Source organism: Triturus cristatus, chromosome 8, assembly GCF_964204655.1.
Source record: "Triturus cristatus chromosome 8, aTriCri1.1, whole genome shotgun sequence".
Classification (NCBI taxonomy): domain Eukaryota; kingdom Metazoa; phylum Chordata; class Amphibia; order Caudata; family Salamandridae; genus Triturus; species Triturus cristatus.
The window spans coordinates 1099571324-1099597429 of record NC_140591.1 but is presented as its reverse complement, the minus strand read 5'-3'; the positions used below and the strand labels follow the sequence as shown (position 1 = coordinate 1099597429).

Sequence of the window (26106 nt, the reverse complement as noted above, 5' to 3'; positions counted from 1 at the left end):
TAACAACCGGATCCAGGATAAAAAGAGTGGAGGGAAACCCAGCCGCTGCATAACTCCAAAAATGTAATCCCATTCTATGGAGTCGAACGCCTTAGTGGCGTCTAAGAATACCGCGGCTAGCGGTAACTCAGCACAGCAAAGAGCGTCTGCAAATTATGAGAGGTAGCCCTGCCGGGCACGAAGCCCGATTGATCCGGTAGAATCAGGTTCTCCAGGAGCAAACTCAGCCGAGTAGCAATCAGTTTGGCTAATATTTTAGCGTCACAATTGAGGAGGGACAAGGGTATGAAGGAGTCACATTGCTGGGGCCGCTTCTCTGGTTTCAAAAGGGAGACAATGATGGCTTCTCTCATGGATGCCGGTAGATAGCCGGCCTCCAGAGATTCTTCATACACCTCTCGTAGAATGGGGGCCATAAGGTTGATGTACACTTTATAGAACTGTATGGGGATGCCATCTGTACCCGCAGCCCTCCCAGATTGCATTCTCATGATAGCATCCTTGACCTCATCCAATTCAAATCGTGCGCATAAAAACTCCCTCTGCCTGTCACTCAGCCAGCCCAGCGCCACATCATCCAGAAAGCTATCCAAGTCCAAGCTGCCGTCCCTCTGAGTGGTGTACAGCTGGGCATAATGTCGCGTGAATGCCTGGAGAATATGAGCAGTGTCTCCCTGAATCGTCCCGTCTGCGTCCTCCACCTCTATCACATACCCAGAGTGCCTGTCCCTCCTGATGACTTGTGCCAAAGCCTTACCTGGCCTATCACCCTCTCCATAACAGCGCACCACCCAGAATTTCCCCCGGAAGCGAGTCTCCCTCTGCGCAGCGTCCATGTATTCCGATAGCATTTCCCTGAATTTAAGTTGTATATCGCTACTTCGGCTCGCAGCTAGCTGTGCATCCAATGATTTGAGCTCCCCTTCCAGTTTACGCAAGGTGTTAACTATGTCTTTGAGCACTCCCGCCCCTTTAGCGATGCAAAATCCCGGAGGGTGACCTTAAACGCCTCCCAGATGATTTCCACGCTATCCACCAAGCCCTTATTACGCACAAAAAAAATCTTTTATCTCTTCTCGCAGCTCCGCCTGAAATTCTGTGTCCAATAAAATGGGAGCGTGAAGTCGCCAAATTCCGCGCGGGGCGTAGAAGTCTGCGGACACCAGCGAGATCCGAACCGGAGCGTGATCAGAGTATTTTCTAGCAAGATGCTGCGCTGACACCAACGCCGGCCCCAAGCCCCGGGATATCAACCAGTAATCTAGTCATGCCCATGACGCTGCCTGTGCCGTATAATGCGTCCCCTCTCTAGTGTTTGGGTGGGCGTGTCTCCACGCATCAAGTAAGTGGTAGGCATCTACGATGTCTTGAAGAGCCGTGCGTGCTTTGGTGTAATGGTGAGGGGCAGGGTGAGATCTGTCACGTCCAGGGTCATACGTTACATAAAAGTCTCCCCCCCCCCGATAACATGACTAGAGCCTTTATCAAATATCTTGGCCCATAGTGCTGTAAAAAAATCTGGTATATCTACATTGGGTCCATAGCAACAGGCTAGTGTAACTGTTACCGATCCCAGTCTACCCATGCCAGGCAATAGCGACCCTGCGGGTCACAGATGGTTCCCGCAAGCTGAAATGGTATGTGTTTCTTGATAAGAATTACCGTGCCTCTCACATAAGAGGAGTAGGAAGAGAAGATTCTATAGCCCGCCCATTTGTGTGAGAAGGTGTTCTGTCTATGAGGGGTGAAGTGCGTTTTCTGCAGCATGGCTATATGTATTCCATGTCTGTCCAAATAAGCGAGTATGTGCCGCTTCTTCCTCGGGTCCCCCATGCCCCTGACATTCCAGGTAAGGTTGTTCAACTCTCCAACCGCACTATCCGCCATCTATTACGACATGTGCCAGTAACTGAGATGCCACCCGCTCAGCGGATCCCCCCCACCTCTTCCTCAGTGAGAAGTCAAGCCCTGGTTTTATATGGCATATGTGCACTTTGAAGCCTCTGTTACCGCCACAAATAACATCAGCAAAATTCACTTGTGGAATGACCGTCAGACGCAAACCACAATATCCCCTCCCATGTCCCTCCCTCACCCACTGCAGCAACCCCAACTTGCCAGAATCGAGTCCACCGATGTCGGGATGTGCACTCAAGCACCGCGACGGGGGGTAGCCCCTCCACCAGCACTCGGCGATAGTCTCACCTGCGCATTAATTTACTCCTGTCGCTCTCTTCCCGTGGTGTCGAAGCCGTAGCTGACCTGCCCAGGGCTAACCTCCCCAGAAGCCCACCTCCACCAACCCAAGCTCCGTCAACAATAGTCAGTTATCAGTTCTTAGAGTCAGCCAACTCTGCAAGCATTGTACTACATGCCGGTGTCACTTCGCAGGGACCGAGCCATCAATGCCGGTCCAGGCAACCTTTTTGTGCGAGATGAGGCCCCGGTCCACGCCCCGTGGAGAGGCCGCGCAAAGCAGGAGGCAAAGTGGCTGGCAGGGTGGCTCGTAGTCAGGGAGTGTCGCGTGGGACCACTAAGCGCGAGGTTTAAGACAGAGAAGGTCCCATTCTGATGGATACATCTGCCAGTGGATTCCTCACCTTGTGAATATCCCCTGCGCCAGCAACATTCGGAAACTTTTGTAGCAGTCCACGCCGATGAGGTCGAAGACGACGTCACAGAGACACGGCTCCGCTCGCGACTCCGCTGACGTCACCGACTCCATAAGAAGACCTCGTCGGCGTGATGATGTCAGTTCCCTTTTTTCCGCACCGTCGACGCCAACGGATTTCGTGAATCGCTGTTGGTAGCTTCACTGTTACTTTGTGTTTTTCTGGTTTTCTCTGTTTCTCTTTCGAGAAATATGTCGACAAGGAAGTCGGGCTTCAGGCCCTGTCGGGAATGTGGCAAACACATGTCGATTACTGATCCACATGAAGACTGTGTTTGGTGTCTCTCACCTGACCATGATGTGGATGGTTGTTCTTGCTGCCGCAAGATGAGCTCTAAAGCTCTTAAAGAAAGGGAGGCAAAGCTTTTCATCGCCAGGATGAAGAAGGAAAAGAGAGGAAGGAGAAAGTCAAGATCGAGGTCGGCATCCAAATCGACTTCGGGGCATGCTTCGAGAGGCAAGAAGCATAAGAAGAAGAGGAGGCATTCTTCACGTCATCACTCCGATAAGAGTTCGGCTCCGAAGTCTTAGTCGCCGGCTCGGCGTCGGAGGGAATCCGTGTCGCCTTCTCCAGTCCCGGGCTCACCTCCAGCTCCTTCTTCTCCAGTGGCATCGCTGGCTCCGGCTTCATCTCCGGTTCCGGTGATATCCCCGACGCCGGATTCATCTCCGGCTGCGGATTCATCTCCGGCTCCGTCTCCGGTTGAGGATCTTCCAGTCCCGGGTGAGCCTGCGACGCTGCAAATTCCACCATCGGCGCCGGCAGGCCCGAGTCCGGTGATGCCTGACCAGTACCCTGCTTTCCCTGGACCAGGTCGGGACCCCTCGCATTATCTAAATGCGATGTATGGGGTGTTTTCGAGGGCCATATATACCACTGGTGCAACTGCGGGTCCGATTGGTCCGATGGCTTGTAACTTGGGAGTGCCGCAGGTCTATCCTCAAGCTCCATTCATGCCGTTCTTTCAAGCGACCCCGTCTTGGCATCTACCGGCGCTGAGGACGTCGACTCCGCTTCCCTCTTCACCGGTGCCGGCTCGACCTCGTTCGACGCCGGCTGCTCCTGTGGATCCACGTTCGACGCCGTTGCCGACGCCGTCGGATTCGAACACGGCACTGCCGACGCCGCTGGTGCGGATTCGTTCCAGAAGAAAGGCGCAGAGAGTAGTGGATGAAAGGAGGCATCTGTTGGAGGAGGCTGAACCTGAAGAGGGAGAGTTGGTTGAGTGTATGAGGAGCTAAAGGACGCAAGTGGTCTGGATTTGTCTCCTGAGTCAGAGATCACTCCTCCATCAGATGAGCCCTCAAAGGATGCAGCGCCGTATCATGCGGTTATCAGGAAGGCTGCGGAACTGCTTGAACTCCAGTTGCCAACTACGGAGTTTAAGTCAAATATATTAACTGAGGTATTACATTCTCCTACGGCAGTGTCAGAGCCATTGCTTCCCTTCAATGAGGCTATTATTGATCCTGTGCTGGAGGTCTGGCGTAAGCCTTTTTCTGCTCCTGCGGTTTCCAAGACTGTTGCTAGGAGATATAGGGCAGCCCCAGGGGACCTTGACTTTTTATCATCACATCCTTCGCCTGAGAGCCTGGTGCTTCAGGCAGCTTGTTCAGGAAAATCTAAGGGTGCTTTCCTCAGGTTCCAAGTGACAGAGAGGCTAAAAAGTTGGATCAGTCGGCCAAAAAGGTCTTTTCATCGGCCAGCATGGCCCTTAAGTCTACAAATGCCACTTGCCTTTTGGGACGCTATATTCATGCGCTCATGGACTCTGCAAAGAAACTGGCGCCAAAACTATCTGAGGAGGATAGGGTTGGCTTTAATGAGGTTTTGACAGATGCCCAGGCAGCAGCATGCCAGGTGATACAGAGTGGTCTGGACACGGCAGATTCAGTGGCAAGAGTCATGGGGTCTTCTGTTGCCACTAGGAGGGGTGCGTGGCTGAAGTCTTCTAAATTTTCCCCTGATGTACAGTCAACATTGTTGGACTTGCCATTTGATGGCTCTGGTTTGTTTGGCAAAAAGGCAGATGCTGCTCTGGAGCGTTTCAAAGACAGCCAGGCGACGGCTAAATCTCTGGGCCTGCAGTCTCAGTCGAGGGGGTCTTTTAAAAGATATAGAGGGTTCGGAAGGACATCCTTTCGATCCTATAGACAGACCCAGCAGCAGCAGCAGCAAGGTTCCTCGTCTAGAGGTTTCAGAGGAAGAATCGGGGTCGCACACGTGGCCATCAGCTCTCCTCCTCCTATTCCTCCTCCTCAGCCCCTCCCGCCACCACAAAGCAGCCCTAGATTCGCTATCCTGATCATGCTGGTCCTGTGAGGGGCCGGCTTACCCATTTTCTACAAGATTGGGAATCTGTAACTACAGATCTCTGGGTTCTGGATCTTGTAGAAAATGGGTACGCCCTTCCCTTTCGGGAATTCCCTCCAAACTACCCTCCTTGTCAAGGGGCTTGCTCGGTGGACCACCGTCTTCTCCTACAGGAGGAAGTCCTGAAGCTGTTTCAAAAAGGTGCGATAGAGGTGGTTCCAGAGCAGGAAAGAGGTCAGGGATGCTACTCCCGGTATTTTCTGATTCCGAAAAAGGACGGCAGATTGCGTCCGATATTGGACCTCAGAATCTTGAATCTTTTTCTAAAACATGAGAAGTTCAAGATGCTCCCCCTTGCTCAGGTTCTTCAAGCGTTGAATCAGGAGGACTGGATGGTGTCGCTCGACTTGCAGGATGCGTATTTCCACATCCCCATCCTGAAGTCGCACAGGAAGTATCTCCGGTTTACGGTAGGGTCGCAACATTATCAGTTTGCGATCCTCCCGTTTGGTCTTACTTCGGCACCTCGGGTCTTCACGAAGGTGATGGCAGTGGTGGCAGCCCATCTCAGAAGGTCGGGATTTTCGGTTTTCCCCTACCTGGACGACTGGCTGATCAAGGCGGAGTCGCCGGAGAAGGTACTGCGTCATCTGCAGAATACAACTCAGCTGTTGTACAAATTGGTTTTTTCGATAAACGTGCCCAAATCTCACCTGGTGCCCTCTCAGCGCAACCTGTTCATAGGTGCGGTACTGGACACTACTGTGTGTCGAGCATTCCCTCCTCCTCAAAGGATTCTCGACATACAGAAAATGATTCCTTTGTTTTACAGTGGAGCGGTCGTTCCAGTTCTGAAGGTCCTTCGCCTGCTCGGTCTGTTCGCTTCCTGCATTCTGTTGGTCAGCCATGCACGCTGGCACATGAGGGCGCTCCAGTGGTGCCTCCGCAAGCAGTGGTATCAGCACAAAGGAGATCTCAGGGAGTCTGTGAAGGTCTCCAGAGAAGCTGCGGCGGATCTATTTTGGTGGAGCGTGGGGGGCAATCTGTCTCAAGGAAAGCCCTTCCATCTACCTCCATCGGTGGCCACAGTGATAACGGATGCATCCACTTTAGGGTGGGGTGCCCATCTGGGGGATCTGGAGATCAAGGGTCTTTGGTCTCCAGAGGAAAGGTTGCTTCACATCAACCTTCTAGAATTGCGGGCGATTCGTTTGGCACTCAAGGCCTTCCTCCCTTCCCTTCGCGGTCAGTCTGTTCAAGTCCTGACGGACAACACGACCGCGATGTGGTATGTCAACAAACCGGGAGGAGTGGGGTCTCTTTGTCTCTGCAGAGAGGCTCTGCGTCCATGGTCCTGGGCTCAGGACCATCAGATTTGTCTGAGGGCAAATCATCTGGCCGGGGTGCTGAACGTACGTGCAGACAGTCTCAGTCGGCAATACTCCGCCGACCACGAGTGGAGGCTCCATCCGGAGGTGGTTTGTCACGTCTTTCGGATGTGGGGGACTCCTCGGGTGGACCTGTTCGCCACCCACGAGAATGCTCACTGCCCGTCTTTCTGCAGTCTCCAGTATCCGATGCAGGGAGCGTTAGGGGACGCGTTAAAGTTGAGTTGGGGCTCACGACTCCTTTACGCGTTTCCTCCCATACCCTTGATTCCTCGGGTTCTGAGGAAGATTCGCCAAGACCGGGCCCAAGTTATATTGATCGCCCCGGATTGGCCAAGGAGGGTATGGTACATAGATCTTCTCCACCTCTCCTCGTGCCCTCCGCTCCGTCTCCCTCTGAGGGCAGACCTCCTCTCACAGTCGGAGGGGCAGGTTCTACACCCCCACCTCCAGAGCTTACACCTTCATGCCTGGAGATTGAACGGGGCAACCTGAATTCTTTTTCTCTCCCGCCTGATGTGGTAGATGTGATTTTGTCTGCCAGACGTCATTCCACCAAATCAATATATTCCTATAGGTGGTCTAAATTTGTACTTTGGTGCGGAGAGAAGTCCATTGATCCTTTGAAGGCTCGTCTATCTAACGTTCTACAGTTTGCCCTTTCTCTTGCTCAGCAAGGCTTTGCTGTGGCTACTGTGAAAGGATACTTATCGGCTTTGTCGGCTTTCCTTTGCTTGCCGGATCAGCCGTCATTATTCAAATCACCTATTGTTCTTCGTTTTATAAAGGGCCTTATAAACAAGTTTCCTCCAACTCCCTTTATTGTGCCTCAATGGGACTTAAACCTTGTATTAACTTATCTTATGGGTTCTCCCTTCGAGCCCTTACACAAGTGTCCCTTGAGGCTGTTGTCCTTTAAGACAGTTTTCCTCATTGCAATCACCTCGGCAAGGAGGGTAAGTGAGCTTCAAGCTCTAAGTTCAAAACCCCCATTCTTGACCATTCATGCTGAACGAATGGTACTCAGGACCAGGGCTGCGTTTTTGCCTAAGGTGGTAACTCCCTTCCATCTGGGGCAATCCATTACCCATCCTTCTTTCTATCCTCCCCCTCACCCTTCCAAGGAGGAGGAGAGACTTCACCGCTTGGACCCTAAGAGGGCGGTGAGCTTCTACCTGGACAGGACAAAGGACTTCAGGGTTGATGACCAGCTCTTCGTGGGCTTTGTTGGCTGCAGGAAAGGTCGAGCGGTGCACAAGCGCACCCTTTCCAGCTGGATCGTCTTGTGCATCAAGATATGCTACTCCCTGGCTGGTAAGTAGCCTCCGGAAGGTTTGAGAGCTCATTCCACTAGACCAAAGTCTTCTACGTCTGCTTTGTCTAGGGGTTTTCCTGTGGAGGACATTTGTAGGGCGGCAACTTGGGCCTCCCTCCACACCTTCGCAAAACATTATTGCTTAGACACCGAGGTGAGGAGGGACGGACACTTTGCGCGATCCGTCCTTCAGGACTTTCTGGTATAGAAGGGTGGACACCCTCCTCCGGGAGTGGGGACTGCTGTGGAATCTATTCACAAGGTTAGGAATCCACTGGCAGATGTATCCATCAGAAGAACAAGTTACTTACCTTCGGTAACGCTTTTTCTGGTGGATACAGTATCTGCCTGTGGATTCCTCACTGACCCACCCGCCTCCCCGTTGTCCATCCTTCTATACCTGTAATTCTATTGATGGTATTTCAAAATGTGTTTTGTTACTGTCAAAGGCATTTTGTTATTTCTTGTGCCTTGCTATTTATTCTCCACACTGTGTGTGTTGCTTTGCATATCATGTACTGTGTATATATTACTGTCGGTCCTTCCGTGTGCCTCAAAGGCACGGAAAAAAAGGGCGGAACTGACGTCATCACGCCGACGAGGTCTTCTTATGGAGCCGGTGACGTCAGCGGAGTCACGAGCGGAGCCGTGTCTCTGTGACGTCGTCTTCGACCTCATCGGCGTAGACTGCTACAAAAATTTCCGAATGTTGCTGGCGCAGGGGATATTCACAAGGTGAGGAATCCACAGGCAGATACTGTATCCACCAGAAAAAGCGTTACCGAAGGTAAGTAACTTATTCTTCAGTCAGTGCTGGCAGCTCGCTATCCTCATCCCCTGGACAGGTGAAGCTTTCCCCCTGCAGCCGCCCTCCTCGCTCTCCCGCAGGTGTAAAGGCTCACCTCCCACTGCTTGCCGCCCGCCCCGATCTTCGAGTGCCCCCCGCAGGGCGGGAGCGCTCACAGTCGTGCTCTGCATTGCCGGGAAAGGCCAGCCGCTTCTGTAACGCGTCCGCGTCTGCTGCTGGCGCACCGCCAGGCCGCCTCGTTGCCCCAGGGAGTTCACTCACCTCCCGCGCGGGACCGGCCTATCCTCCTGCTCGCCCGAGTGCGGCGCAGGTCAAGGCTCTCCCCCGCCGATGCTGCACCCATCGGGAGCAGTCGCGCTGGACGCCGCCAGCAATCACGGAGCCCCAGGCGCTTCTCTCCGTACGCGCCTCAGGGCCTAGATACCTTTTGGTCAGCCGCGGGCTGGCTTGGCTGCCAAATCCGAGCCAGAGCACCGCTCCGCTCCGCCCGCCCACTCGGACAAATCTCCAGGCAGCTGTAACTTGCAGCCAAGCAATGCGATGGGGCCACGAAGCTCGTCGAGGCAGCAGCTAGGGTTCACACAATCGAGAACACCGTTTCCAGCTAGATGGGAGGCCAGTAAGCAGGATAAATTACAGGATTACTGCACCTGGCTGCCGGTGCCTCATTCCAGTGCGGCCATCTTACACGTGCGCCACCTAGCGCCCCTCGACACCAAGGTATATGGCATAAGTAGAAGACTCACCAGATAGTGATTAGGATTCAGACTCCGATGAGGAGTTGGATTAGGTTGTGAATGAAGAGCAAAAAATGAAGAGTGGAGGGATTTTATACTACAGAAAGAAAGAAATAAGACACCTCCTCATACAGACTCTTCACCAGATGACTTGCTAGCTTCCATGCATTGCCTGAGAGAGTAGCTAAGACGCTTCACCTCCCAAAGTTGTCGGTGAAGCAGCAGTGCTTTTTCTACCAAGGAAGAAGACAAAATCTATCTCTAGACTGGATCATGTCTGTAAGGAGCGGTCAAAACTCATGACTACACCTGCCACAGTTTAAGTGGGAGTGCTCCCCCTAAAGCACCCTACTCCATTCTAGCTACATAACTGGCTATCCTAAACTGAACTCCCTGATAGTAGCAGTGCAAATGCGTTCAAACAATCCAAATATCTCTGCTCCCCTTGACCGAGTATGACCGGTGTATTGACAACTTTGGGAGTAGGGTCAGCTCCATAGCGACAACTTTCATAAAAGTAGCAAATGCACTGGCTAGCTTCAGCCATTATGAAATCCAAATGTGACATTACATATCACCTTTGTTGGACTTGATCCCCAAAGTTAGAAAAGAGCAGCATAGACCCTTAGTAAACAAAGGGGCTAATACTGAGGCCGCCATACTGATGAAGTAATGGAAATCTTCAATATAGGATTTTGCTAGCTAGCAGGTACTGCAGTCCTGAGAGCTCAAGTCCACCTGGTTCCATCCAGGCATACCCTCATTGGCAAAGATGTGGTCGATGTGCTGCAAAGTATAAAAATAAACACCGATCGAGTTGGTTGTGGGTCCTACAATATAAAAATACTACCTCCATGTATTTTATGGCGTTAGACTTTCACAGGCCTATAAGCTTGCCTATAACAAATATGGTATATAACTCAATATAAACTGTTCAGGCAATCATACTATGGCCAGGGTATTCCTCTGACAGAAGCCAAGGCCGTCCGTGTTACCACAAGTCAGCAGGAAAGAAGAGTAATGCCTTCCAGGCATGCTCTCATGGCACCACCTAGCGTACTTGACTTTTTCATGGGAGCCCCCACACTCCCTTTCAGCCCCCACTCAGGCCGTAGTTGTCTTCTGCTATACTCCCACATGAACATATACCTCTGATCACTTTCTACTCCAGATATTGCAGTCTAGGCACACACTGGTGTTAGAGCTTAAACTACTAACCACCCACCTAGGAAGGAATCCTGTATACATTTGTGGAATCTTTGGTTGGGAATCTTCTGAAATGAGCAATCAATAAGTTACTAAAGTCTCTTGAGTTCCTGTTAATGAAGAAAAGTAGAGAATGGGAACCTATTCCAGACCTTCAAGAACTCACTAAGTTTTTATAGAAATAGTCCTTTAGAATGTTTATCTTACAAAACGTCTTTGTGTTGCCGCAGGAAGAATTCCTTACCTGGCTGGATCTTCAGGACACTTAGCTTAATATTGTCATACTCCCAATCCACAGACGGGATAGATGAATCTGATAGAGACATATAGCCGCAGATTCCTTAAGTTTTTAATTCTCTCCAGGCACCTGACTTTTTTCAGCAGCACCTGTACGTGCCGGAGGGCTGTGTCGTACGACACCATATTGGCGTTTCACTCCAGTTGTGACGTCAGCAGAGTAATTATCACAACAAACAAGGGGTCACTCTATGTACCTGTTTATTATAGAGAGACAGCTCCACTTCCCATAGTGTATTTTAAAAAATATATATATGTGTGTGTGTGTGTGTGTGTGTGTGTATATATATATATATATATATATATGTATATATCTCAGATGAAATCATAGGATTCAGAATGCAACAAAGTAACTCTTTCAGCATGAGGCATCAGAAATAATGAAAAATATAGATAGAAAATAAGAAGACAGTCAAAACAGACCATTTTGAAAAACCTTTTCATTTTTTATTATAGATCCCCTCTGGCACGCGGACGTCAGTTTGTTCTTTTCCGTGTTGCAATGTGAATCCAGAAAAGTGGTTTCTCAGGCCTGACAACATAGAATTTTGCCATCTTAAAATTCTGACTTTGCACAGTCACTAAAGACAACAAAAACTTACAACATGAAGTGGAAACTCTTTATGAGGTGGTAAAGGACTAAATCTAATTGCATTGCAATCTTACAAAGAGGTCATCTGTTTCTAATATCAACTTTGACAAGAACAGGGGATGCTGTCATTTTTTTCGCTCAGAATCGTCAAGCAGTTTGAGAAAGGCATATTTCTGGGCTTTTTCTTCTGTTAGATATCGTCAGCTGCTGTGGGAGTGAAAAACGATGCTCCGACAACAGCTGATCCTGACACTGATTAAGTGATCCAACATATGAAACACCTCTCATGTTCAATGACGTAGCTCATGGATACTAGAAGAACGCCAATCCTTCATGATCAAGAATCCTACATTCATTTTACAAAGAGTTTCATGATGGAGATGTGTCCAAATTCACATACTTTGTCAGTGATTCAGTTCTTTCTAACCCCAGAGGTGGGAACAGAGAGCAAGAATTGAGAAGGTTAGAATCTAGATACATTCTGAATCTAGATAGCAAAATGCCTGTAGGATTAAACACTGAAGAAGAACTTTATGTTCAGTTGTAGATTTTGTCTTCCTCCTGTCCTCTTTTGTCAAGGATATATTATTTATTATTCATGCAAGTGCAACAGTGTTTTTAAATAATAGAAGATACAATAGTACTGCTGCTGAGTTCATAAATAATTGTTGTCTCTGGAGGTGCTAAAACAGTTTAAATTTAGGGGAACTGAGGCTCTGCATTCACACATACATTTATTGAATTAGCCCTCTTGGGCACAATTCCCTTTGGAATTTTCTTTAGGCTTGGGGTTGAGCAAGAAGAGAGAGAGAGAGAGACTTTTCACCTTGTACACCAACCTTATTATAATCTCAAAAGTTTCTTTGGCCTTCATGTGAACAAGCCAGCCACTTTTCGCTCTTTTCAAACCCAACTTCATCAGTGGTAAGAGTTTTACATTTGTTGGATGTACGCAGGTGCATCAACTTTTAGATGCACAAAACAAAGGCCATAATTCTTTTGATCAGTTTTTTTGCCATCCTGGTGGGGTTGCCTTCTTTCGAAGCAGGGCATTGCCCACTGGCTGTTAGCATGCCTCACTTTCTAAAACAGTAAAGCTAGACACCTGCTTCTGAACAGAGTAAGGGTGCAGTCCACAAGAGCATGTTGTCAACAGCTGCACTCCATGCAGGAATACCTCCCCATTAAACACTTTCACCAAACTCTACTGACTCTATTTGCATTCAGCAGCAGAGTCTTCAGTGGGACAAAAGTCAGCCTTTTTTAAATTAAAGACGAGCCTGCTTCCTTCTTGCTATTCTGTTTCAAGCATGTGAAACTATGAAAGATCCAATGCTTAAGAAGAAATGAGCTTCTTACTGTAACTTAATTTCTTGAGCCTTGGTATGCTTCATCGAGTTACACGCTACCCTCCCTTCTCCCTGGTCTGAGATTCACTAAATGCTTGCTATCTTCACATATGTGCTGTGAAGTTTGAGCTGTGGTGGAAGTAGTGAGCTCAGTACTTCCACCTCAACTGAATTTTGGGTTCTTTTAAATGAGGTGATACTGTTTAGTGCAATTTTACAAGTGCCAGGGATTCCCAGTTGATGGAGAATAACTCAACCATGTAAATTTATGAAAGACACCAACGCTCATTTCATATGCTGTGTATTTGTCTATAGTTGCATGATATGCTGCATAACCATCTAGCCTTGTCACATAAATTGGTTTGACATGGCCCATAATTCCAATGGCCTAGTTAATAACCAACTCAGGATTTTAAGAACACATGAGACTTGTGCTTACACTTTAAAGCCACAAAGGTTGTTGCTATAGCACAGAGCAGCTCCAAAATATTCCAAGTTATTAAGTCTATCAGATGCTTACTTACTTTTGCTACTACCCCTCCTGGAGTACAGGGCATCAGAGAGCACACTCAAGCTATCACTGTCCTGGGCTTTTCTTTCAATCTGACTTCAGGTGTAACTCACTTCCTTTCAGCCGGCCTTGAGACCTTGGTGCCAGGTGCCTCTTTTCCTTTTCTCATAAGGGTTCCAGGTCAGGGCTTGCCTGATGGTGTTTGATGTGGGCTTGCGGAGGGGGAAGACCTATCCAGCGTCTTCATGAGTAGGGAGTTGGAAAGTTAGCTGCCATAGGTTGTTATTGCTGGCGGTGTGTGGCCAGCGGTTTTGGAGGATTTTCCTCCGATAGGTGTAGATGAAGCTCTGGACTTTGTTGAGGGTGGTCACTGTTGTCCTCCAGGTTTCTCTTCCATACATGTTGGTGTTAAAACGCCTGATCTTGGCTTGCAGCATTAGGTCCTTGGAGCTCCAGATCTTCTTTAGCTGAATGAAGGCAACCCTTGCTTTGCTGATTTTTGCCTTGACATCGGCGTCTGTGACTCCGTGCTGGTCTGTGGCACAGTCCATGTAGCTGAAGGCCTCAACCTCTTCCAGCGTATCGCCTGCAAGAGTGACTGCAGTTGTGCTAGCCATGTTAGCCTTCAAGATCTTGGTGTCTCCCATGTGTATGTTGGGGCCAAGTTGTGCTGACGTGGCTGCCACATTGTCAGTCTTATGTTGCATCTGCAGTCGGTATGGGAGAGTAGGACCAGGTCTTCTGCACAGTCCAGGTCTTCGAGCTATGTCGAAGTTGTCCACTGGATCCCATTTCTTCTTGCTATGGATGAGTTAATGATGCAGTCTATGGCAGGAAGAGAAAATGCGAGAACTGCTCCTCACTTGGAAGTTAGTTGTCCTCCGTGGACTATCTTGCAGGTCATTCTCTTGTAAGAGTTCCTGAAGATTCTTACTAGTTTATCTGGCATACCGTAGTGGCAGAGGAGTTTTAAAAGGGTATCTCAATCCACGCTGTTGAATGCCTACTCCTAGTCAATTAAGTTGACATAGAGAAGGGAATTCTATTCCATCGACTCCTCAATGATGATGCTCATTGTTGCAATCTGATCTGATCTGATATGGTTATAGATCCAATAATATTTCTCTGTTAGTCCTGCCACAGTTTTTATGGTCAACTCTGGTTGAATTAACATTCATTGCATTCCACAGGATATGACAACTGCTCTTAGTAGCTGTACCATTTCTCCTTATACCCAAGTCATTCTGACATGTTGACTTTTTATGACAAATTTAGAACTAAGCTTTTGCAGCGTGAATCTTTCTGGATTCACTTTGCTGTGCATTATTCCGCCATCCAGTGGTTGGGTCATACCACCATTTGGTGTCCTTCATGACGTCGATACGCTTCCTCCGGAAGCTCTCACTTTTGGTCGCCATCTTCAGATTCTTTTTTCCGCCGTTGGGTCTGGATCGTTGCCGAGAGTTCCAGAGTTTTTTGGAGAAAGAATCGGCGGAAGAGAAGAAAAGCGACTAAAATCAAACTTTTCAGCACACCCGACTACAGGTCAGGTAACTGGGACGACGAGGGAGAAGGTTTTCGACCAAGATCTCGCCGTTCAACGGCGAATGCGCTCGCAGGCTCCCTGAGCGCTGTAACGGACAAAACTCCTTTCAAGTTTTGCACAAATTGTCACCACAAATACGCCCCGAAGGACCAGCATCCAGTCTTCAACCTCTGCCTGCCTCTCGACCACAACAGCGAGGACTGCAACGCATGCTCGATGTTCACACCTAAGACCCTCAGAGTAAGAGAGAGGCAGAAAAGGGCGAACCACACCATGCAGGGGCCACCTCCATCGCTCCGGGACTTCGACCTCTCCAGTGGAGAGGAGGACAACATCGCCGAAGGACCGGAGGACTGCACCGTCGTCGAGGTCCAAAAGAAGACATCAAAGGAGGTAAGGGAGTCTTCGACCCCCAGACACTCGAACAACACTCGAAAGGGCGAAGCTAAGTCCTCGAGCGACACTCGTAGGAGTGAAGCAAGGTCCTCGAAGGGAACATTACCGCCAAAACACCCGGCGAAAGCAACGGCACCCAAGGACAAACAGCCCAGCGGATCCTTCGAAAAGGACTCCCAGACTACGATAGCCCTCGAAAACTCTAGGTCGTCGAAGGATGCCCCCGAAAAGGACACCTCTGCGCCGAGAAAAGAAGGGCCAACAACTACATCGACGTTGACGACTTCGAAGCAAAGCGCGCAATCTCTCGATGCCGAACAGGCCGCCGAGATGGAAAGGAAGAAGAGAAGGCTCGAGACCGAAATGGCCAGCATCCTGCAGCGAAGAAAGGACACCATCCTGCCGAAGCCCGCTCTCAAAGTCAAAAGATACGACGAGGACGCCGAGCCACGGAAAACGCCCGAACAGGTCGAGGAACAGGAGGAAGAAACCCTGTATTATTTCGAGGGAGAAGACGATGAGGATCAGCAGACCTACCGGGACTCGACGCCCTCAGAGGCACAAGACTGTTTTGCACACCAGTTGACGACAAGTTAACACAGCTCAAAAAGGACAACGAGACCACAAGGTCCATGGGAGCGCTGCAGTTCAGAGGGATGAGTAGGGGTACACCCGCGAGAAGGCCAGGTGGTAGGGGAGGCAACCTTCCTACTACATCGCACCAGATGTTCCAACACAGCTATCAAGGAAACAACCAAGGCCAGCACCAGCAGGGACAGCAGCAGCAGAACTGGCAGTACCACATCCGGGGACAGTACTTTCGAGGGCACTCAAACGGTCGAGGGCAGACACGGAGAGGAGGGCAGCAGCCTGCCCCCAAGTGACTAAGGTATAAAACGAAAACCCACCCTAGCAACACCTCGGGGTGGGCAGAAAGACATAGAGGAAAACAAAAACCTGACGTTCCTCAATAAACGATACCTAGAACACACAACACCAGTAGGTGGCAGAATAAGAGACTTCCTCCAGGAGTGGAGGAAGATCACAACAGACAAATGGATACTAAACATCATACAACACGGATACTATATAGAGCTAGAAAAACAGCCTCTAAACAGGAAACGAAGAAACAAGGCATACTCAGCAAAGGAACTTTCGCTCGAGACTAGAAGCGCAGGAACTGCTCAGCAAAGAGGCGATAGAGGTAGTACCGCACAACCAAAGGAAACATGAGGGTTTACTCCACTTATTTCCTCGTGCCAAAGGTGGACGAAACGCTAAGGCCTATCCTAGATCTAAGGTTCTTGAAAAAATTCATAAGAACACAAAGATTCAAAATGACTTCCCTAGAAGAGGTAATACCACTAATACAACAAGGGGATTACATGGCAACAATGGATTTAAAGGACGCGTACTTACACATCCCCTTCAACCACAAGCGTCTACTAAGGTTTGTGATCAACCAAACTCACTACCAGTTCACAGTACTGGCATTCAGGCTCAAATCCGCACCAAGAGTGTTTACAAAATGCCTAGCAGCAGTAGCAGCGCACCTACGAAGGCAAGGAATACACGTATATCCCTACCTTGACGACTGGCTCTTAAAGGCAAGTTTGTACAGCCACTGCAAACAAGACATACAGCAGGTCGTACAAACACTGAACCAACAGGGTTTCTTAATCCATTGGAAAAAACCGTCAACCGAGCCGGAACAGCTCAAGATATTCGCAGGGGCGGAGATCGACACCATACAGGTCAAAGTGTTGCCTAGCAGGAAGAGAACATTGGCAATACTGAAGGAAACACGTCTTTACCGCAAGGGGCAAGTTCTGACAGTGAGGACGGTGAGCAAGCTAATGGGAATAATGGCATCACGCATCCACCTAGTCCAAAATATTCGACTCCACATGAGACCATTCCAGGAATGGATACAGCAGCAATGGTCACAGGCAACAGGGAGTTGGGAAGATCTAGTGGTTGTCACACTCGCACTGCATCAGGAAATAGCGTGGTGGAACAAGGAAAACATATCACAGGGGAAATCATTCACGCAACCGACTCCCAACAGTAACCATCACAACCGACGCCTCCCAGCTGGGATGGGACGCGCACATGAACAAGCTCAAGGTGAGGGGACTATGGTTGCAGCAAGACGCGGTCAAACACATCAACTACCTAGAACTAAAAACTGTGTTCCTAGCCTTAAAAGCCTTTCAGAAGCAGCTGTACGGAAACAGGGTGTTGATCCAAACGGACAACACAACTACCATGTTCTGCATCAACAAGCAAGGCGGAACTCAATCAGTAGCACTGTCAGGGCTGGCACAGGAAATATGGACATGGGCCATTCCTCTAAGGATAGATCTACTAGCAATACATCTCGCAGCGAAGGACAATGTGGAAGCGGACTGACTCAGCAGGGTGGCGTCAGCATCCCACGAATGGGAGATCAACCAACAAGAAATACAAAAAGTATTCCGGAAGTGGGGGGACACCGCAAATAGACCTATTTGCAACACACCAAAATGCCAACACTTCGCATCCAGACAACCAGAACATCGGTCACAAGGGAATGCGCTATGAATAAATTGGTCAAAGACATTTGCATACGCTTTTCCCCCGATTCCACTGATACACAGGGTAATCAGCAAATGCAGAATCAGCAACATGTCGCTAATACTAATAGCGCCTCAGTGGGCCAGACAGTCCTGGTTCTCACAAATAGTGGAGATGGCACAAGCACCAGCACACAGATTCCCAAGAAGAAGGGACCTGTTAACAATGCAGAATGGAAGGGTGCTGCACCCAGAGCCAGAGAGCCTCAGCCTAGCTGCATGGCTCCTGAAGACCTAGAATATGCACACCTCAAACTTCTGGCAAGCACAGTGGCAGTGCTCAGGGAGGCAAGAAGACCTACCACAAGAAAGTGCTACGTAGCAAAGTAGAAAAGATTCTCCGAATGGTGTATTAGGGAGAAACTGCAAAGGAAAATCACAAGGGAATCAACAGTACTAAAATACTTAACGCATCTACCACAAAGTAAACTAAGCTACACATCCCTAAGGATGCACTTAGCGGCGATAGTGTATTACACAAGAGGAGCAACAGGTAAAGTTTCTTCACCTCCCAAGTAATAAAAAGATTTCTAGAAGGAGCAAAGAGAATTGCACCTCCAAACAGAATGCCGGCACCGGCATGGAAGCTCAACATGGTGCTAACTCAATTGATGAAGGCACCATTTGAGCCTATTCACAAAGCTACACTGCACATGCTCACGCTAAAGACCGCCTTCTTAGTGGCTATCACATCACTACGAAGAGTAAGTGAATTGCAAGCGCTAACACTTCAAGAGCCCTACCTGCAAATACACAATGATAGGATTGTTTTGAGAACAGACCCACACTTCATGCCAAAGGTGGTGTCACGGTTCCACATCAGACAATTCAAATACGTATTTTTTTCTAAAAACCAGCCACAAGCACAGAAAGGGCGCTACACACACTGGGCGCCAGGAGGGCGGTAATGCACTATATAAAAAGGACAAAGGAGTGCAGAAAGACAAAGCAGTTCTTTGTTTCCTTTGCCAGCAGTTTTTTGGGACGACCAGTTAACAAAAATACCATTGCACGGTGAATTGCACAAACCACACAGCTCTGCCACAAACAAGCAGGACAGCTGTTACAAGGAGCAGCTCATGCCCACTCAACAAGGAAGAAAGGAGCTACAATTGCGTTTCTAGCTAACACACCAATTCAAGGCATTTGCCAAACTGCAACATGGTCTTCAGTGCACACGTTCATTAAGCACTACTGTGTAGATATCCAAATGAACAAGGAAGCACAAGTGGGACAGAAGGTCTTACAACACATATTCAGTAACCAGAGCTCATCTTCCACCCAGCCACCACAATAAGGACAAACCGCTACAAAGTCTATGCACAGCATAGTGAATCCAGAAAGATTCACGCTGCAAAACGTATAGTTTCTTACCTGTCGGTGTAGTTTTGCAGCTTGAAGACTTTCTGGGTTCACTAGCGAACCCACCCCCCTCCTCCAGAAAGATGAGACAGGAGGAAAGGGATTAAAACTGGAGAAAGACTTACAAGATTGGAGGAGAAACAAAGTAACACAAAACGAGAAAAAAAGAATCCGAAGATGGCAACCAAAGGTGGGAGATTCCAGGGGAAGCGCATCGACGTCACTAAGGACACTGAATGGTGGTATGACCCAACCACTAGATGGCGGAATAATGCACAGCATAGTGAATCCAGAAAGTCTTCAAGATGCGAAACTACACCGACGGGTAAGAAACTATACGTTACTTCCCTGAAGGGTGCTGTAGAGTTGTGTTATTGAAAGGAAGTTTGTTTAAATACAAAAGAAAGGTACCCTTCATTCAGCGGCCAGCGGCCTACTACTTGTTGAGTTCTTTATTACAGTTTTTGTTTCATGTACTATTTGTTTTTTAATTCATTCAGAACTTTTTTACGAATCAGATGACCGCGCAAGGACGGGTGCACACTATCACCGACATACGCCTAGTTCTCTGGAAATTATAGATGCACAATGTCTGGATAAACTTGCTTTCAAACAAATTGGTTAAATACATTGGAAATGGATACTTGAAAACAGAAAAAGTCAATATTGTGAGCCCTGAAGAAGTCCGATTGTGGACGAAACGCGTTGGCGGTTGCAAAAAAGGTATACATGTGAATAAAGGATGAATTTCAATACCGACAGAACATATCGACTCCTTTTTCAGAAAACAACTGTGCTATAGACATACTTTATTGTGGATTGTCCATACTTAACATTTACAAGTGTGCTGAGCTATATTTGTTGTATGGTATTAGAGGAACCAGTTAGGTCTCTCCTGGTTTCTCTATTTTGAGACCTAGGGGATTGTGTCCCAGGCTCTTTGCACCTTGTTTTGTGGTTAAACTATAGAGATGTTAAGACTGGTGCGGGCATTCATGCTTTGATCCCCATTTCTTTGTGATACAAAAGAAAGGTACCCTTCATTCAGCGGCCTACTACTTGTTGAGTTCTTTATTACAGTTTTTGTTTCATGTACTCTTTGTTTTTTAATTCATTCATTTGTTTGTAATTGTAGGAGAGACGGGCATTGGAAAATCAACGCTCATAGACACTTTATTTAATACAAATTTTGAGGCTGACGAGTCATCTCATTGCGAACCTTCTGTAAAGCTTAAAGGGCAGACTTATAAGCTCCAGGAAAGTAGCGTGCGTTTGAAATTAACCATTGTAAGTACAGTAGGATTTGGCGACCAGATAAACAAAGAAGACAGGTTAGTACATCTCTTTTTAAAGCATGTGATGCAAGTGTTATCAAAATGTTTGAAATAAAAATAATTACTTAAGATAGTATGCTTTTTTATTTGTGTGTTCATTGCTCAACTCCTGTAATTGTTTCCTGAATTAATTTTGCAGTAGTACCTCCCATTCACTGTAGGGCTTTTCTGTAATTTTATTTTTATATGGCATTGCATGGAACCCATGAAGAATTGTATACCCGCTCCTATACCCTTTTCTTCGCAGATGATTTTTCATGTCTATATGTTGCATTACTAATTTCCAATAACATAATTTGTCTTAGTGGTAGAATTGATATGAAGGTCAGTTAATTGAAGCTAAGACACTGGAACATAGCTGTCACCCTACGTCATCCCTCTCCGCCTCTTGAAGAAATTCTAAGCTCTCAGTGACTTTGGCACACTGTTTTACCATGGTGCAAAGTTCAGTGCTTTTATGGGTCTTTGGTTCATTAGTAATAGGCGTTTTACTAGTATCAGAACTAATGGTACGAACTGAGTATATGACTCATTTTGTTTGTGCATCTAAGTTGCATTATGCTGTAGAAATTAAATAGGGATTAATGGACCTAATGAGGATGTTAAGTGCTCTTCTTCATAATGCCTCCCGGCTCTCTTTTGAGGAGCATTGATGGTAGGATGAGAGTTATTTGCGCTACATGGAAGGTGTTGAGTTTGGTGTGTAAGGATTGGAGATGTGGTCTAACTGTAGTGTGACAAACTGATAGTTCTGCATAAGCATTTTATTTTTCATTAAAGTTTGAGAATACATTTCTTTATTTTCATGCCTAACCATAAAAGTAATAAAACTGAAAAATCCTACAAAACCAATACATTAATCATAAAATCTTCATTAATTATATAAAAAACCATAAAAACATCCAACTACCATTTTACAATAAATAATCAATAAAAAGCTTCATCTAACCACATAAAAACCAGAGCACAATTCTTAGAAAGGGCCCTGTATCACTGCCGAGCACCTCGTATCTTTACCACACAGCTTAAGAAGTGCCCCATACAAACACATGTGTAAATATCTCCCAACGTGGTCAGAAAAAGCATAGTCGGCCTCACTTGGCGAACTTGAGCCTCCTTCAGACTGGTGGTCAGGTATTTTTTTCCTCTCTACATTGTAATGACCACTAAACATGACAACATGCAGCATAGTCTGCTCAGAAAAGCCATCACATCCGCACGGCCATAGACTGTCGTCTGCAACCCAACCTTTAGGGAAACTAACCATTGGCAAAAATGCAATGACCTGGAGTCTGGAGAGCAGGTGCTGATGATAGATGTTGTTCACCCAGATTAAATATGGAGCCATGGAACAGATTGTCTGTGTCAATAAATAATCCCGCACTGATTTTTTGCCAGATTGTAGTGCCTCACACTTGACAGAAAGCTGCATAAGGAAGTGATGTTTAACCCATTAATAATCTTGTTTGGTGATGCCTTCTGAGTGTTGAACAAAGTAGGGCGAACCAAAGAAATAAAAGCAGACTTTATATAATTCAGCCAAGGAATTGTTTTATGATTATCAAGAGAAAGACAAACCTGAAAAGTCTGCCTATTCAAAATAGGCTCATTCTTAAGCCAAATGAAAAGCCAGCACAGTAGAGTCCTAAGTTTGAGCAGGTCAGAAATCTAACAAATGCCAGCTTCTCATGTACAGCAAATGTGGAAGAGCCTCTTGAGGAATTTGTTCTCCTCCCGCTGAATTTGGTCACAGTCCCCATAGACCCAAAGGTCCCTACCATAACTAGCCGCTGACACTCACTTGGTCTTCTAAACCTTAATCAGGGCTTTCACAGCTTTCTTACCTGCGGATTGAAATCCATCACAGCCCCAGGCAACATAGCAAGAGTTAACGTCTTTGAATAAACGGAAGGGGCCCAGGAGGATGTGTTATCAAACAAAACACCCATGTAATTAAAAGAAACCACCTGTGCGATTCTGGAAAACATGACTCCTCACTTTAACAGGCTTGACCACCAACCTCACCGTAAATGATTTGGCGGAATTAACCGACAAATCCAAACCCTCCATGGAGGTGATAAAAGCATGAAAAAGACGTGGGAGACTTAAAGCCATCCTAAACATGAGGACAGCATTATCTGCATATAAAAGTACTGTAATTGCCCTCGAACCCACCTGCGGGGGATCACCCTGGACATCCAAGAAAACCAATTCCAAGCCCTTTATGTAAATGGTAAACGAAAGTGGAGCTAAAATACAACTCTGCGGTACACCACGGGAAATAGGAAAACTCTTTATGCAAGCGCCCTCACTCATGTATCTGATGGAGCCTGACATGTCCCTGGGAAGATCAGCCAAAAAGGAGACTGAAGCTGGCTCCACCTCATAACTAATACTGGGGCCCACAGTTTTGATTGGTCACCCAATCGAAAACTGCTGAAAGATCCATAAAACCCAGTTACACTGACCAATTTTTGGCCACATTCTTGAATACTGGGACTAAAATGGATTATGACCAAGATGACAAGAGACCATGGGCAGCTGTCACATTTAAAATATTTGTCAATAAAGGAGCCCAAATAGTGATGCCTTCCTTGAATAGGTGTGCCAGAACACTGTCTGGCCCCGGAGCCTTATGCCTCGACCCTCTAAGCCCCAGATCTTGAACCTGGTTCAGGAAGTTAAAGATCTCAAAGCTCTTATTAGTCTCTCTGACTGTCTATGGCACTCTTTGAGATCCATCATACGAAAAAACAAATGAGTAGTTTACCTGCCAGCTTAGTGGGGGAACATGGGGTTGTGAACTGCCCGGGACAGTCAGGTGTGAATTTGGAGGGGAGACCAGTGGGGAACATTAGACACGGTAAGAGGGTGGGGGCACACTTCGCTTGTCCCCATGCAATAAACACGGCCCCCAGTTATCAGTTCTCGTTAGTAGGCCTGTAAATAAGGGAGCCGGCCCCAGAGATTGACCTAACTTTGACATTGTCATCTTACCCCTGATTGTTCCCCCTGTTCCTGCAGAAAAACCTCCCAACATCGTACAACGTGCAGATAGAATTCCCGATAATGCAAAGGTAATTTTCCTAACCGGTGTTCCCAAAACTCCCACCTAAGAGCATCCAATATATTCGAGTAGTAAGAGGCTGTCGGTTGGTCATCAGGGACGATATCAAAGGGGGGCCTCTGTGAATGCGATGGCACTTACATTTTATCGCCATGACATAGTTGTGAACTTGGTTTCATTCGACCTACGCACCCATCATCTAACTAAATCTAACATTCGCATCAAGCACACGCTACCCGAGGCAACCCCATTGGTGAAACCCTCAGCCCCCCCCAACCTTCAGTTAGTAGTTCATCACCACTAAGGGAAATAGATTTACAGCTGCACCCTCTCTCTTGCATTATAAAGCAGGCCCCGTTACTTGTACAGACAGACAGCCATATTACCCAGTCAGTTAGTGCAATTCTTGGTCCAGAGGTAACATGCGATATTACAAGTCGGAGCCCTATTAGACCTTACACAGGGATCTCGTACATCAGGGTTGGTACTCCACCAACAGCACATCACTTACAACAACAAACATCCATATTGTCATGGCACTGCTTCTGATAACTGGAACACCTTCATAGAACAACATGACGTTTGTCTATTCCAGGAAACCTGGTCGACAGCTCCAGACTTCTGTCCTCGGCCATCCCTGGAGGCAAGGGTCGTCCTTAGGGAGGCTGACTGTCTGGATTCGCCAAGGAATTGGCCTCACGGTTTCAGAACTGCCGACGGGGAGCTCTGACATTATAGCCATTCGACTGATGAGCAGCCCACATGGCAATATTGACATATACAACATATATGCAAGAGGGGTTAGAGGCGGGAGGAAATCAGACACCGTAGCGGCTGTTGATGAGCTTTTGGACAAAAGGTCAGGTGAATCCTTAGTTAGATTAGCTGGTGATTTTATTGTAACCTCAGAGCCATTGGATAGTGAGTATTGTAACCTTACAGCGGAAGAGGATGCCTCCTGGAATATTTCCAAGCTGGGGATATCTCCGAAAAAACGATGGTCAAAAGCTGGGATACAATTGAAAGCACTTTGCCTAGAAAGAGGCATTAGGGCGACAAATGGTAGAACCACTTCTTTTTTTTTTTTTTTTTTAAACCTTTATTCGTATAATTCAGATACACAGCTATTCAGCCGACAACCCGGAGGTTCGGCAGCTCGTCAATCAACACGTGCAGTCATCTATAGCTCTCCTGCAGGATAAAAACAAAGGTTCCATTTTTGAAAATGAACACAACTAGCAAGGCAATATACATTATAAGTTCGCGTCAGTTCCCAACGAGGGGGCGGCCCCATTTCCAACATCAGATCAAGCCACCGATTGAGAGGAGGAGGGAGAAGCAGAGGCGCTAACATTCTAACGGAGGTGCGTCAGAAAGACCCAGATCGGAAGTAAGGCTAGGGGGAAAGTTGCTCCTCTAGTGGTTCAGTGGCAGGAGGCAAACATATGTACCCCCTATACTGGTTCCAACCTCCCCATACCTTATGCCATTTCTTGGGCCTCCCCCGCGCACTATAGACCGTTTTCTCCCGGAACATGCACCAGTCCATGTTGTCCTTCCACGCATCCAGGGTGGGCGGGCTAGGGGATCCCCACTATCTTGCAATATCTCGCTTAGCCACCATATTACCTAGGGTCACCCATTGAGTCTGCGCAGCGTCGTAGTCTGTAGGACCCCACACATTCAAAAGACAGCGCCGCGCCTCTGGGTGCAATACAATACCCGTGACCTCCTGCATCACATCGTGAATCCGCTTCCATAGTTCTGCAATCACACCGCACTCCCATATAATGTGCAGAAAGGTGCCCACCGTCCCGCAACCCCTCTTACACAGCCCGTCCTCGGAGAAACCCATATGGACCAATCGGGGCCCAGTGACATAGACTCTGTGGAGTACCTTAAGCTGGACCAGCCGCAACCTGGCGGGGATTGCGACCTCCTTAGGAGAGGAGACCGCATACTGCCAATCCTCATCGTCCAGCTCGAGGCCATCTCTAGTCCACTGGTCCCGCACCCCCAGGAGGAGATCGGTCCGAACGTTCACAAGCTTTTTGTAGATTAGGGAGATTGTGCTCTCCGGCATATGGCCGTCCAGGATCCGGTCCTCCAATGGAGAGGACTCAGGCACCTTTTCCCCCTCAACGAGGACCGACTGCAGCGCATGGCGCACCTGCGCATACCGGAAGTACTCCGTGCCCTCGAGCGCATATTCCGTCCGCAGCTCATCAAACGACTTAATCCGCCCCTTGGTCAGCATGTCCCCCACCCTGGAGATGCCTATCAGATCCCATTTGTCGAATCCCTTAGAGTGCCAGAGTTTCCCCAGCATGTCCGAATCATACAACGGAGTGGCGAGGGTGAGCCTATCCTTCCATCCCAGGGAGTTCGTGACTGTCTTCCACACGTGCACCGCCACCCCGGTCGGCCCTGAGAGGGACCCAGCCGGTGGCCTCGAATAAAGTGCTCTATAGTAGCCACCACCCCGCAGCAACCACCGGTCCATAGCAAAGCCAGGGCTAAGCGCCGGACCGTAGACTCCGTGATTGATCGCGCTCAGTTGGGAGGCCCAATAGTATCTTCGGATGTCGGGAAGCGCGA

The 26106-nt window shown here is 47.9% G+C and overlaps 1 protein-coding gene across 1 annotated transcript in view; it reads left to right on the top strand.

Annotated features, from left to right (window-relative positions):
• The window catches only part of SEPTIN10 (septin 10), a 445878-nt gene that overhangs the window by 154713 nt on the left and 265059 nt on the right, over positions 1–26106 (top strand). Inside the window, exon 4 of the mRNA XM_085622645.1 lies at positions 20243–20438. Within this exon, the coding sequence (XP_085478771.1) occupies positions 20243–20438 (196 nt within the window). The remainder of the gene's footprint in view (positions 1–20242; positions 20439–26106) is intronic.